This window comes from Canis aureus, chromosome 4 (assembly GCF_053574225.1).
Source record: "Canis aureus isolate CA01 chromosome 4, VMU_Caureus_v.1.0, whole genome shotgun sequence".
Lineage (NCBI taxonomy): Eukaryota > Metazoa > Chordata > Mammalia > Carnivora > Canidae > Canis > Canis aureus.
Genome location: NC_135614.1, coordinates 64,154,760 through 64,168,515, shown reverse-complemented (window position 1 = coordinate 64,168,515; position 13,756 = coordinate 64,154,760). Strand labels below are relative to the sequence as shown.

The window sequence follows — 13,756 nt, the reverse complement described above, 5'->3', positions numbered from 1 at the left end:
TAATATATACTTCTGAACATTTAAACAGGACTGCAGTACATGTAAATTTGCTACCATTACATGTAATTTGATTCCTTCTGACATGAGCCAAATCAATGTTTCACTTATCGTATGGAAACCAACTTTTATAAAAGTAAGTGATTGCATTTTTCTCTGCAATTATTGAATTATTGAATTCAAATTATTGAATTTGTTCATTACTTAGTATATGCAAAACAGAATGCCTTTGTAGAAAGAACTAGAAGTATAAGAAAATATGGTCTAAGTCCTAGCTCTACTTAACCAACTATTTGGGTCTCATCTTGTTTGTTAGTAACTAAGTTATCTCCAAGGTCCCCTTCCAGATGTATACTTTTTTTTGTCTCTCTTATTCTTTTTTTTTTTTTTGCACCTCTAGAAATAAACACTGATACAGTATAAAAGTTTATATTTATCTTAATACTGTAGAAATCAGTTAAGAGACAAAGAACTGTAGAGAGACAATGCTTGACTCCTTGACACCATTATTAGCAAATAGAGCTAACCTGTATTATGGACTCATTGTATTAGATCAGACTTTATATACATATATATACATCCTATATATAGGATGTATATATACACACATCCTATATATAGGATGTATATGTACACACACATTTATATATACTATATATACACATGCATTTATATATACTATATTTATATATATACACACATATAAAATAGGAAGATTATTTTTTTAGCCCCTAATAGTCAAATCTGTCTGACAACAAGTTACTTTAAAACTTAATCCTTTGTATTTTATATGACTTCTTTCTCTCTTAGAAGTGTTTGGTTAATTATATGAGATTTCCATTTTTTAGGTTTGATCATATGAAAGTTGCTATTTTTATAAGTCACAGACTGTTGGATATTGGCAATTTCATGTATAATGTGTAATCCTACACAAGCTCCTATATAAAGTTCATTACTAGAGTGTACCTAGCTATATGAAAGGGAGGCAGGGTTTGAGGTTTATTTTTGCTAATGATAAATCTGAAGGAAATGATTTAGAAAATTGTTCCGTTCTATAACAAGGATCTAAGTGACAATTTGAGTGGAGAAAAGAGGGATGGGTCATCATTTGAAACCACCAGTTCCATTAGAATGTTAACAAAACCAGTGTTTTTAAATCTCTCAGGTAAATCCGAATTTTAAAAATTGTACTACTCACACATGACTAGCTCTCACTGTGATTAGCATAATATATTGAAAATATATCCTGTTTTCTTTTCAGGCACGTTTTTCCAGCTTAAATCTTACTGTAAGAGCAGACCTTCAAAGTGAAAATACATCCCTGATTTTAAGTACTGGCAATCAAAAAAGAGAAGTAAGTGCAGCTCTAAGTTTTGAAAAACATTATACATTTCACTCTGAATTTTGTGACATAATGTATTATAATTGCTTATAGAACCTAAAGCAATGACTAGCTAGTCACTAAGTAACAGACACTTTTTGCTTCAAATTATACTTAATTAGCTTCGAGTGTGATTTCAGTTTTCTTTGTAAGAAACTGGGAAAAATCATGATATTTACAATTAACATGTGATGTTTGACTTTACTGCTTGTAACTATCACAATAAATTGATGTTTTTACTTTTACCTTGATAACAAATGATGCATTTGTGATTTTCCTCCTTAAAAAACTGACATTATAAAATGCAGTTGACATCTGAAGAGCAGACTTGAAAAACACTTTACAGAAAATGACTGTACCCTGTACAGAAATAAATGTAAATTTTGAAAGGTTTCCTTCATTTAGTCATTGGGAAATCTGAAGCAAAAATGAAATATTACTCCCTCATACAAATGCTTGCTTCAGTCCTTGGTAAAAATAAAATGATTTGAGATCTTTTCTCCTGTTTTATTACAAAATAAAGCCAGAGACTTATTATAGATGTGGATTATATAAGCATTTCTCCTCTTATCATGCGGAGGCTTAAATATCCCATGTGGATAGTATGACTTATATAATTTTTTTTTGGAAGCTACCTAACATTCAGGTGTTGTTTAAAAATTTCTTATTTCAAATTAATACTTATTTCAAATAATTCCAATGTTTTTGACCCCTGGTAAGTATTAACCTTTAAATAATATATTCATATAATGTTTACTTACATTTTAAAGAGCACTGATAGATGCAAAGTTGTTCCACATGCAGAGAAGCCAAAATTTTACCAGTAAGCACCCCTCCTCCCCCAAAATGAGAATATATTATATTGGAAAAGAGTACCTTTGATTCCTAGATACGTTTTGTTGAAATGCTATAATTAGCTTTATTTTCCCTAAATGTTAGTGTAAAATTCCCCATGGAATTATTATTCAGCATCTTACCATAAAGGAAAATTATACCTACATTGTTAAAATTACTAAAAGTGATCATTTTGTAATTGCGTGATCTTAGAGAAGTCACTGATCTCATCCAGATTTCAGTTTCTGTATCTGTAAGTTCAGGGAATTGTTTCAGTTGTATTTAAAATCTGTCTTGAAAGATCTTACTCTGTATGATGTACACTCATGCCAGCTCTGTGTTCCCAGAGCATCAGCAGTGACCCACACAGAGCGATCTGAGTTTGTATCATTATCCAACATTTGTAAATATCTCCCCTGTTCATTTTCTTTCTTACCTCCAATCTTCCCTCTAGCTTTAGGAATTGAGATGTTCCCTGTTACAAGCAAATACAAAAACTTGAGCTATCATCAGTCATTGATATCTAAACTGAATTAGTTTTTTTTCTCAGAAACCTAGGGATGGGACACAAGGCAGACAAGTTTCACTGTGATTTGGATGCCATGCTGAGTAGCTAGAACACCAAAAGCTGTTTACTTCAAAGTTTCGCTTCAGTTAAGACATAATTTATAGACTAAAGTCGATTGGCAGAGACAGTGTGTTATGATAAAAAGTATATGGGAGTGAATATATGCACAAAAATTCATGTTATCTGTACACTTGAGATTTGTGCATTTTACTATATGAAAATCATATGTAAATTTGTAGACAAAAAATAAAGCACATTAAAATTAGAATTAGAAAAAGACCTACTCAGGTTTTTATGTCAACAACCTGTGGTAATGCTCCAGCCTAAACTTTAATCATCATGATAATGCAGTAAAGTCCATCAATAAATCTTTAAAATATATAATACTCTTGGTTCTTACTGAGTTAAATTCACCTCTGCTCCTGAGCATTCTGATTCATAGATGGTTTATTCTTTATGTATACATTTTTAGAGCACACAATTATAAATATTTGGGGTAATAATAAATTTGACATGCTTAGAGATTTTGAATAGATGGAGGGCATTTTTAAATATAAACTCATTTTTTTCTCTGTATGTAGTAATCAGATTAAGTACATTGTTTGCTAGAAAATTATAGCCTGCAAGAACTCAACATACCAGGAGTTATAACAGGTGTTTATCAATATTAACAGTCTTGTTTAATAAATTTCAGTTTGCCATTCAAATATCCAAAGATGGGCTGCCAGGCAGAGTGCCATTATGGGTCATCCTGTTGAGTGCCTTTGCTGGATTATTGCTATTAATGCTGCTTATATTAGCACTGTGGAAGGTAAGAACCAAAGTTCCTTTGACTTCCTATTTCAACTATCAACAGCAAATTGGTGACATAAATTATTATTTATCCATGCTGTGTAATATAGTAGTATACACCCATTAAAAATATTGAAGTGGTGACCAAGACAAAAGAAAAAATGTGTATCTCAAACGTTGTGCACAACTTAATCTCAGTTTTATAAAAGAAAAAATAAATCAACAAATCCAAAAATCATGATGAGTCTCTCTGGATGTTAGGATTGTAAAAGACCTTTATATGTCTATTACCTTGAGAATTATAAAGAGAACTAAGACAATAGCATTTATACTAAATTTAATAAAGAATAAAATCCCATTGAAAAGTTGAATTTAATGTTTTTCTAATGAAACATCAAATTGGTGTTTATACTAACATAATACCACTCTGTGTTTTACCAAGTTGTTTTATTGAATAGCTAAACTTTGTTAAACCAAGTTGTGGTTACATATTTATTTTTCCAATACCAGAGCAGCAGAATTCTCTTTTAATCAAATAGTTTCAATAAAAAATTTCTGTCCCACAAAATTGCCAACTATTCCTATCCTTTTTGACTCTCTTACAGTAACTAACTTTCTTTGGGGAGGGGTGGATTACACTCATAGAGGATGATAAACAAAGCCAAGTTAAAGATGTAGGTCAGTAGCACTTAGTTCAGTAAATAGCTTTCTCCAGCAAAGTCTCTAAGACAGAATTCCTTGCTTTCTCAAACCTCCAGCTCCTCCTCTCACTTTACAGGATTATCAATGCTGTGTGTGTAATACCTGGTTTTGCCACAACGTGGTACCCAAGACCTGGCTTAGTGGGGTTGAGGCTGTGCTTGAAGTAAAGAATGGTTTCTTCACTTATCTGCACCTCTATTACAGAGAGCATTTTATTGTTGATTTCTTCCAGTGTGCTCTTCTATTCTGAGCACTGCACTTGCCCATATAGTTTTAGGAGGGAAAAGGAAAGCCAGACCTGGTACTCAGATAGGTTTTCTCTGGTGGCATATCTCTGCTTAAAACAAATATGGTTTATTCCACTGGTTTTTTGGTCACCAGCCTGAAGGAGCATAAAGGTAAAAACAAACACATTCTTCCATCCAGTAAATGTTTTGTTGATACATTCTGCTGGCTTCTTGGATCTCTTCTGGCCCAGGAAGGAAGGTCATTTAGCAACGTTTGGACTGCTCTGACCATCTGACCAGGAGAGGTGGTTAGTTCAACCACTTCAGTGAGAGACCCAGCAATCAGAACTGTGACTTTACAGTAGACAGGAAGAGAATTAGAACAGACTGCGGGCCTTCCGCATATAAGAACTATTTAAACTTTTCCACTTTAATGTTAACATCAACCTTCTGAGAAAGACATGGCCCTGAGCCTCATTTTGTTAATGAGGACACTGACATGTACAAGAGTTAAATATGTTCCCTGAAGCCACATGATTTATCAGGTTCAGAGCAAGGACCTAAATCCAGACCATTTTACTTCGGTGCCAACACCGTTAATGAAACCCTTACTTTGTGTTCTCTCTTCCTTTTATTTGCTCTTGCTTTCCTTACAACCTTTCCAACTATGTATTTTAACTGTATCTCATATTTGATGACATTAAAACAAAGAGTAGTTAAGTAACTCCCAAGATTACCAGCTAGTAAAGGACTGGATGCAAGAGACGATCTGTCAGCGAAGCCCATCCGTTTTCAGTATCTCCCACTGCTAGAGGCTATGGGCAGTGCTCTTTATTCTGGAACTCCAGGAATTGGGTTTTGTTCAAGAGGTTCATGAACTTTCTGAAATGTATAAGAATATTTTGTTTTGGAATGAGAGTCCCTGATTGGATTCAGACTTTCAGCAGCTCCATTATACTAAAAAAGAATTAATTGCCCCTCCTCCTGCTTCAAATCCATGTTGAACTTCCCTGAAGCATGCATGTATTTGGTCTGCAATAGACTCAAAAGAGCTACTCTCATCCCCAGGGATCTTTTTAAACTAATTTGACCTGGAGCAGAAACCTCAGGACTATCCTTTCTTCTTGCTTCTTCCAAATCTGACCACTTTGGAAATTCATTGGAACTTTCAGGCTCCATACAGGGGACAGGCCAGATTCTTCCTGGAGCTATGAGTCTATTTCAAAAAACACAGTCTTTATATAATTTATCCTTGCAGTACACATGGTAGAAATTAAAGTTTTTCAAAATCTTAGTAGTAGCTTAATATACTTACTATTGAAGAGAGAAGGCTTGGGATGCCTGGGTGGCTCAGTGGTTGAGTGGCTGTTGTTTGGCTCAGGTCGTGCCCCCGGTATCCTGGGATTGAATCCCACACTGGGCTCCCCACAGGGAGCCTGCTTCTCCTTCTGCCTATGTTCCTGCCTCTCTCTCTCACTCTCTCTCTCTCTCTCTCTGTCTCTCTGTGTGTCTCATGAATAAATAAATAAAATCTTTAAAAAGAAGAAGGAAGAAGGGAGAAAAGAAGAAGAAGAAGAAGAAGAAGAAGAAGAAGAAGAAGAAGAAGAAGAAGAAGAAGAAGAAGAAGGAGGAGGAGGAGGAGGAGAGAAGAAGAAGAAGGGAGAAGGCTTTTAGGGGGCACAGGTTTAAATAGATTGAGAAACATGTTCTGGAATATAGTACCACACATTGAGGGAGAAGTCCAGTCAGGCCAATATAACCAAGAGAATGGAATGAGACTCAGCCCACAGAGGAACTCTAAGAAAGCAGAACATTTTTCTCTCTTAACTTGATTTCATACTGATGCCTAAAGTTCCATCTCTGATGATTTATTTACTAATCTTAAAGCTTTATTCTTCATCCAATATGTATATCCTTGGTTGACGTGGATGGGGAATAACACCACCATTTTTTAGTCTTTTATATATTAGTTAAATTTATTCATTCAACATTTATTCCATATTATAGTCAGTAAGCACATAATTTCTACCAGGTACTGTTAAATCTGACCCTTTGCCATAGGGTTTTGAACTAAGGAAGCATAAATAAGATCTATTACTTACCAATAAGTAAATATGGAAAAGCAAAGAAGGAAAGTGAAAGTTGTAAGTCTGGACACTGAAAACAAACTTAACTTGTTTTTAATTTTGGCTGGTATCAGCCCCAGCCAGTTTTAAGCTATGTACTGTTTTACCTAGTCTCCACTCTTATGACCTGATTTCCACTAACAACCTTGTTAATAGAATTAGTTTAGTGGAAAAGTTCAGATAACACAATTAAGTTTTAAAATAGAGCACTAAGTGGATCAGTCAGTTGAGCATCCAACTATTGATTTCAGCCCAGATCTGAGTTATGAGATTGAGCCCTACATCTCCATGCTCATCAGGGAGTCTGCTTGGGATTCATCTCTCTCCTTCTCCCTCTGCACCTCCCCCCTGCTAGCTCTCTCTTTCTCTCTCTCTCTTTCTCTCAAATAAATAAATAAATCTGAAAGAAGAAGGACAAGAGAGAAAGAAAAGTCTTACAATTTACCACCTGTTTCTGTAAAAAGCCTTGTCCGATTTATTTTCAATTCAGAACATTGTAGGCCTGATAGTTTATGAATCCAGAACTTTTATTGTTGGCTTAAAGAGAAAAATTCTGAGACATAGAACTGCAGGACAAATTTATTGTTTTTTCATATTTTTTCATGTTTGTCTGTTGTCACCTTTTCCTCATCTGCCACCAACTAGGTTCTGATATGATGGAAGACATAAAGCCCTGCCATGGTGGAAGACATAAGGAAGTTACCATCTTTAACTTAAAACTGCATTTTTGACCATTTATCCCATCTGAGCAGTTACTCAGTAATGATTTTTTTAAAATATATCATTCCCTTGCATAATTTACCATAATTTCATGATTAAAATTATATGGAGGTACCATACTTTCAAAGAATTAACTCATTGTCTGAACTATTATAATCTGCTCTCTAATTAAAAAAAAATACACAGACTTTAAAAAAAACTCTTGAGGACCCTTATTTTCTTTTATTTAAAATACCCACATTTTATTTTTTAAAGATTTTATTTATTTATTTGAGAGAGAAATAGATATAGCAACAGAGAATGAGTGGGGAGGAGAGCCAGATGCTGAGCTTGATGGATTCCCAGGACCCTGGGATCATGACCTCAGCCAAAGGCAGATGCTTAACCAACTGAGCCATCCAGGTTTTAGATGAGATTATTACAAAGGTCACTTCCAGCCCCTATACTTATTTTTATTATAATGTACAATAGGAAATAAATAAAGCACATAATTTTTATAATGCCCCAAATTACAAAGTATAATGAAAAGTTACCCACATTCACCTTTAGGTGAAATGTCTTCTATGTTCAGTGAGATCCTTTTCATATTCAAATGATACAGCATGTTTTTCAAGAGGTACTTCCTGTCAAACCTATAAAGGCAGATGTTCTAACACATTTAAAGTTAATCCAGACAATATCTCCCCCACCTCTCAAGCCATAGTACATGTGCCAAATTCCCCACCAGCTCTAATGACCTCAATTTATGACCATCAGTGATTTGATGGAATTTCTCTGCCATATCTGTGAGAAAAAAGATGGTGGGAAAGTGCCATTTAATGCCAGCTAACTGTAGTTTGTATGTCTTCCCAAATGTCTTTCCAGAACCTTTTAAAGTTAGTTCACTCGGGCAGCCTGGGTGGCTCAGCGGTTTAGCGCTGCCTTCGGCCCAGGGCCTGATCTTGGAGACCCGCGGTCAAGTCCCACATCGGGCTCCTTGCATGGAGGCTGCTTCTCCCTCTGCCTGTGTCTCTACCTCTCTGTCTCTCTGTTTCTCATGAATAAATAAATAAAATCTTTAAAAAATAATAATAAAGTTAGTTCACTCCATGTACTAGTTTTTACTAGGAGACATGATTATATTTAACCAACAAAAAAGTTTAAGATGAAATAGCAATTTGATAAATGTCATTTCTTGACATTCAGTATTACTTAATAGGTCAATGAAAAAAAATCCTCTCAATTATATTAATTATTTGTATGCCCAGAATCACTAACATAGTATTAAATTAAATTTTATCCAAGTAAATTAGTATTTATTACATAAATTCAAATAATTAATTGTGTTACTATTTGGTATTTTCTCAACAGATTGGATTCTTCAAAAGACCACTAAAGAAGAAAATGGAGAAATGACATAATTAATAGGAGAAAAAAATAATAATTATTCGATGATCTATCCTCAGGTTTGCCTCAAATATGTGACAAGAAATTTATTAATACAATTAAAGACATAGTCACGTAACTTTACATAATCCATCAGGGATTAATCACTTGGAAAATAACAGATCAAAGAAGATCCAAAAACAATACCATAAAGATATATTTTATAAAATGATGAAAAATATTTTTAAATAGTCATTTGTGTTATTTAAGTAAAATTACAAAGTGTTTTGAAGATGAAGAATAACATGTACACCTATATTTATATATTAAATCAGCATTCAGAGTATTTAAGGAATGCATAAAAAGATTTTTATGATCATTGATAAATTAAGCTTTTTCCATTGATTCCTGATGGATAGCCACATTCAGCATGATAGTTAACATATGTAAATGACAAGAAAGGAATTAACCGAAAACAATCACTTCTCCCTGTTCAAATGAGAAAATTGTTCTGATTAACGTATATATAAAATATGGACTGAAAATAGAATTAAGTCACAAAGAATACATTCAACATCTTTGTGTTGGGTTCTGTACTTGGGAAGTGTGAGTTTGTTTTTTTCCTAAAGTGTTTGGAAACTGTTGAGCTGATGGAAAAATCAAGCTAGACTTGCTTGAAAGCAGCTCACTGAATGGATTAATTTAAGCTTTCATAGAACATGCTTAATTTTGACATGAGCCCTAAAACTCAAAACTTTATGCTGAAAACACTTCACAGCAGTTTTGTGGGGCGTACCAGCGATTTGACATGACAAGCCATGGTATGTGTGGAATATGCTACGACGGCTTCTGAACAGAACGGGACAGCGCAGGCTGATGCCCCGGAAACGCTGAAGTCACCTTTGCTGAGAGGCATTTGAACGTTAGGGGTCCCAGGATGTAACCAAAAGTAGGACTTTTCTCAACTCCTTGGCACATGGTTCATTTAAACCCTCAAGCTGTGAGAGTATGTTTATTCTTAATTTTTTTAAAAGGTATTTAATTTTCCAAACACATTTCTTTTTTTTATGAAAGGCACATTCCATTTCAGTATTGCATTTTACCAAGAAGCCACTGCTTTTTAGTGTGGCATAATCATATTTAAATAGAACGCCAGAAATGTATTTTAAACAATCTTAGGCTTGAAACTTTGCCCCGACAGAGAGATATCACACCTCTGTATGAGCTTCTTTGCTCCTGAAGTAATCACTATGGTGCATCAGACTCTACTGTAGCATAATAAGCTCCTAGGTGGCTCTGTTTCTTAGGAAAGTAACAATGAATGAATGTATCATAGCTGCATGTGTGAACTACTGCTGTAAAATTTGCTGATACTTCTGCCACAACTCCATCTCACCACCTGGCTGACCATCGCAAGACCAGCACCTGTCCAGCACCTCATCCAGAAAGTCCTGTATTCTACTTTTCTCAAAAGCATCAAATCAAGGGAGAAATTAAATGCTATGGATTTCACTTTTAAAACTAATTTCCAAGGAATTCTCCGAGGACTCAGAGTTGGCCTACCTCATGGTTCTCCACATCTATGTCTAAGATCCAACGACCAAAGCCATGCACCTAGGGAATGCCAAGGTCATCAATACTAGAAGGCTCAATCTTCCAGAGATTTGATATCCTCCTGCTGGCCTGTCAGTGTTCAGAAATGTCCATTTTGGGAATTTCCTTCATTCCCATTACCTATCTCCAGGTTCAGAAATCATTCTTCCCATATGTTCTTTCTTTTCCCAACAGAATTCAGGTCTCTCTTACTCAGAGTCACCATGTCGCACAACTCCGGTGCACAGCCTGTATGGCAGCATTGCTCCAATCTCAGCACATTCTTAGAAGTTAATCTAACAGGTGAATTTAAATTCACACTTGGCCTCTATGACTGCTTGGCAAAGAATTCACATGCATTTAAACCAAATATATTAACCAGAGGGGAAAGATGGAAACAACGGCATTTTAAACTTGTTAGAAAAGACAGCCATGGGGACAGATGAAATAACTACTGATAAGCCTGGCATAATTTTTAACATAAGCCGTTCCCAGTTTTCAAGTAGAATGTTTAATGAACCAGATATCACTTTTCCCTAATACTATTATTTGTTGAGCTTTATGTGTGTATATATGTGAGCACCTGTATGTCTATGTAAACACACATGTACACACACACATGAATGCACAAACACAAATCAAATACAAAATACCTCAAAAATACCAAATGACAGCATTTGACAAAAGTGACCAAAATAAACACAAAAGCTACACCAATAAGAAAAATTTGATTCATCCATTTTCATTCATTCATTCATTCATTCACTCATTCATTTTCAATAATATTTAGTTTTAGTGCATAGCTCTGCAACTATCTAAAAGATGTATATGTGGATGTTTTGATTAAAATAAAAGTCAACAGTACAAATGTTCAGTACTAATACATAGTCAATGATTTAGAAATATACTAAACTCTATTATTTTATACTAAAGTACATATTAATAAGAAAAGTGAGTGCTATTTAAGACTGAGCTTATGCCAAAAACTTTTAACTTTGGTAATTTACAAAATTGATTATTTCTTCTACTGTGAACTAAAATATGTATGAAGTCCCTTTCCAGACCAAACTTAGAATGGTATATTGGTAAATTATTCAACAGCTGGGTCTCCAGGAGGAAAAATAACCCCCAATTTGTATCATTTGCCAAGTTCCATGATTTAAATAGTCTTGCCATAGCCATATTCAAGCTACCAAAATAATGCTAACCAGCTTGCAAAACTCCTGAAAATTGATCTGTCAGCTCTCATGAACCAGTATAAACTGGCTTCAGCACACTATTGAAATAGATTAGGTGATAATAATAGACAATAGATAGATGATAGATATACAGAGATACATGTTAGATATATATATACATACATAAATACACACAATATAATCATATTTCAAATTATGCTTTAAAGTCTCATCTCAAGCCCAGAAGATATAATGCTACATAGTCCCTCATTCTTCAATTTCAATTTCTAGAATTATAGCCTTTCTTTAATATTAAGAAAATGATATAAACGTTCAGGAGAAGCAAGGAGTTGAAAGTAAGAAAATATAAAGGGTGACAGAATGAAAGTCTGACTTTAAAAAAAAAAAAAAAAAAAAGAAAGTCTGACTTTTACAGCCACAGAGAATCTATTTTACTTTCTCTAGGAATCCAGAGCTCTAGAGCAAGATTATGAAAGTTCATCCTTTGCAAATATTTGTCATTTGTGTGATCCAACTTGAAATTCAGTTGTCCAGTTTATTCGATTATTTTATCTAAGCCTTAGAGTCATGGGCAATTTAATCTCTGAATATTTCCATGTCATGAGTATGCTTAAAATGAGGCTTGTAAGGGGAGATTTTTTTTTTTTTGCAAAATTTGATGCTTAGTCAATCATAATAAATGTACCTACACATGCAAATACCTATAAATATATCTATTCTCTTTTCCTTTTACAAAACCAATATCTAGACTCAATTGGAAAACAAATATCTACACCAAAAGCCAAAGATGGTTGCACAGTGTTTGCCTAAGCTGGGTTGTAGTGGCTGTGAAAAGCTGTGCGCACATTCTCTCCCAGCATCCCCTGAAAAGGCCACAGTTTATGGAGTGAACAGCCACTCCTCCAGCTTCCATGCAGTGTGGTAGAGGGTAATGTCTTTGTCAGACCTGTGGTAATCTGCACCGTGTGAAAAAACTATCTAGCTTCGCACAACACTGAGAAAACTAGGGAAGACCCAGGCTCAGAACATGACTCATGCTCTAGGTGCGGTCACATTATTGTTCAAATGAAGAGGCTTCTGGCAAATCTTTTTTTTTACAAAATAATATCCTATGCATCCTTCATTTACTTTCAGTGCTTCTCACGTCCTCTGCATTAGTCATCCCCCCACTGCCACCAAGGGAGATTTTTCAAGACTATTGGAGAAAAATCTGTTCACATGTGCTCTCTGTTTGCTGTGAATATCAGCTTCAGTGAACTGATCATTTATATGTGATTTCAGGCCTTGGTTCTCCGACACTCTAAAGGCATAACATGATATAGGCATAACGTAATGGGGACAAAATGCCTTGTACTTCAAAGAAGGAATATCTTTACCCGATTTACAACCCTTTGTGGGAGACTGTCAACAACTACACCAAAGGTTACAGGAAGGACTGGTAGGATGTGGCCATCAACACCCCACAATCCCCATCCTCAGCCATGGATTTAATAATCCAAAAAATTAAAAGAGGGCTATAAAGCCTTCAGACTGATGCTATCTTTTAATTTAATTTAATAGCAGATTTTTTAATTCAAACACAGTTTCAAGGAGAGTCCACTGGGCAACCCCTTTCATATCAAACTACTCTCCCTAAACCTTTCCTACACAGAACTTCTGAAACCACCCCTAGATGTTAATTCTGCAGTACATTGCAAAACACTCAATTCTGCTGTTTCCCAAATGGAAGCACTATTGTGCAACATCTTATGTAAAACAATAAAAATAGAGCAAATGTCTAGCATTATAATCTGGTGAACAAATCAGCATCTTTGATCCTCATATTAAAATTTAATCTTGAATTTAGAAATTCCAACTACAGCCTTTTACCATCGACCTTAAGGAAACCTGAAGGAGCATATGTTGGCTCTTAAGCCCCAGCCCCATTGTCTTCTTCACATCTGACACCAGGAGGTCCAGTTCTTAACTCATGGGAATGTATAATTCTTCCTCTATAAATGTCCTGAGCTTAACCCCTGAATTCACTACACCCCAGATCAGCTTGGCCCCACCCCATATCACATAAGCACTTCTTGCCAAAAATTTACCATACTGAAAAATATGGAAGGGTGAGTTAGCACTTCAAATGTACTCTGCTTTCAGATCAGTTTTTCTTTTTAAATATATTAAAACATTTTCCCCAAAACTAATGAGTTCAGAACTTTATGTAAGACTTCCTTGCATTTCCCTCCTGCCACTGGTTGGAGGATTTC

The 13,756-nt window shown here is 35.0% G+C and overlaps 1 protein-coding gene across 1 annotated transcript in view; it reads left to right on the top strand.

Moving 5' to 3' along the window:
• ITGA1 (integrin subunit alpha 1) overlaps positions 1-11,177 on the top strand; it is a 158,156-nt gene extending 146,979 nt beyond the window's left edge. The window contains exons 26-29 of the mRNA XM_077896008.1: positions 29-133; positions 1,259-1,351; positions 3,475-3,591; positions 8,698-11,177. Of these exons, the coding sequence (XP_077752134.1) occupies positions 29-133; positions 1,259-1,351; positions 3,475-3,591; positions 8,698-8,742 (360 nt within the window). The 3' untranslated portion in view covers positions 8,743-11,177. The remainder of the gene's footprint in view (positions 1-28; positions 134-1,258; positions 1,352-3,474; positions 3,592-8,697) is intronic.
• The last annotated feature ends 2,579 nt before the right edge of the window (positions 11,178-13,756 follow it).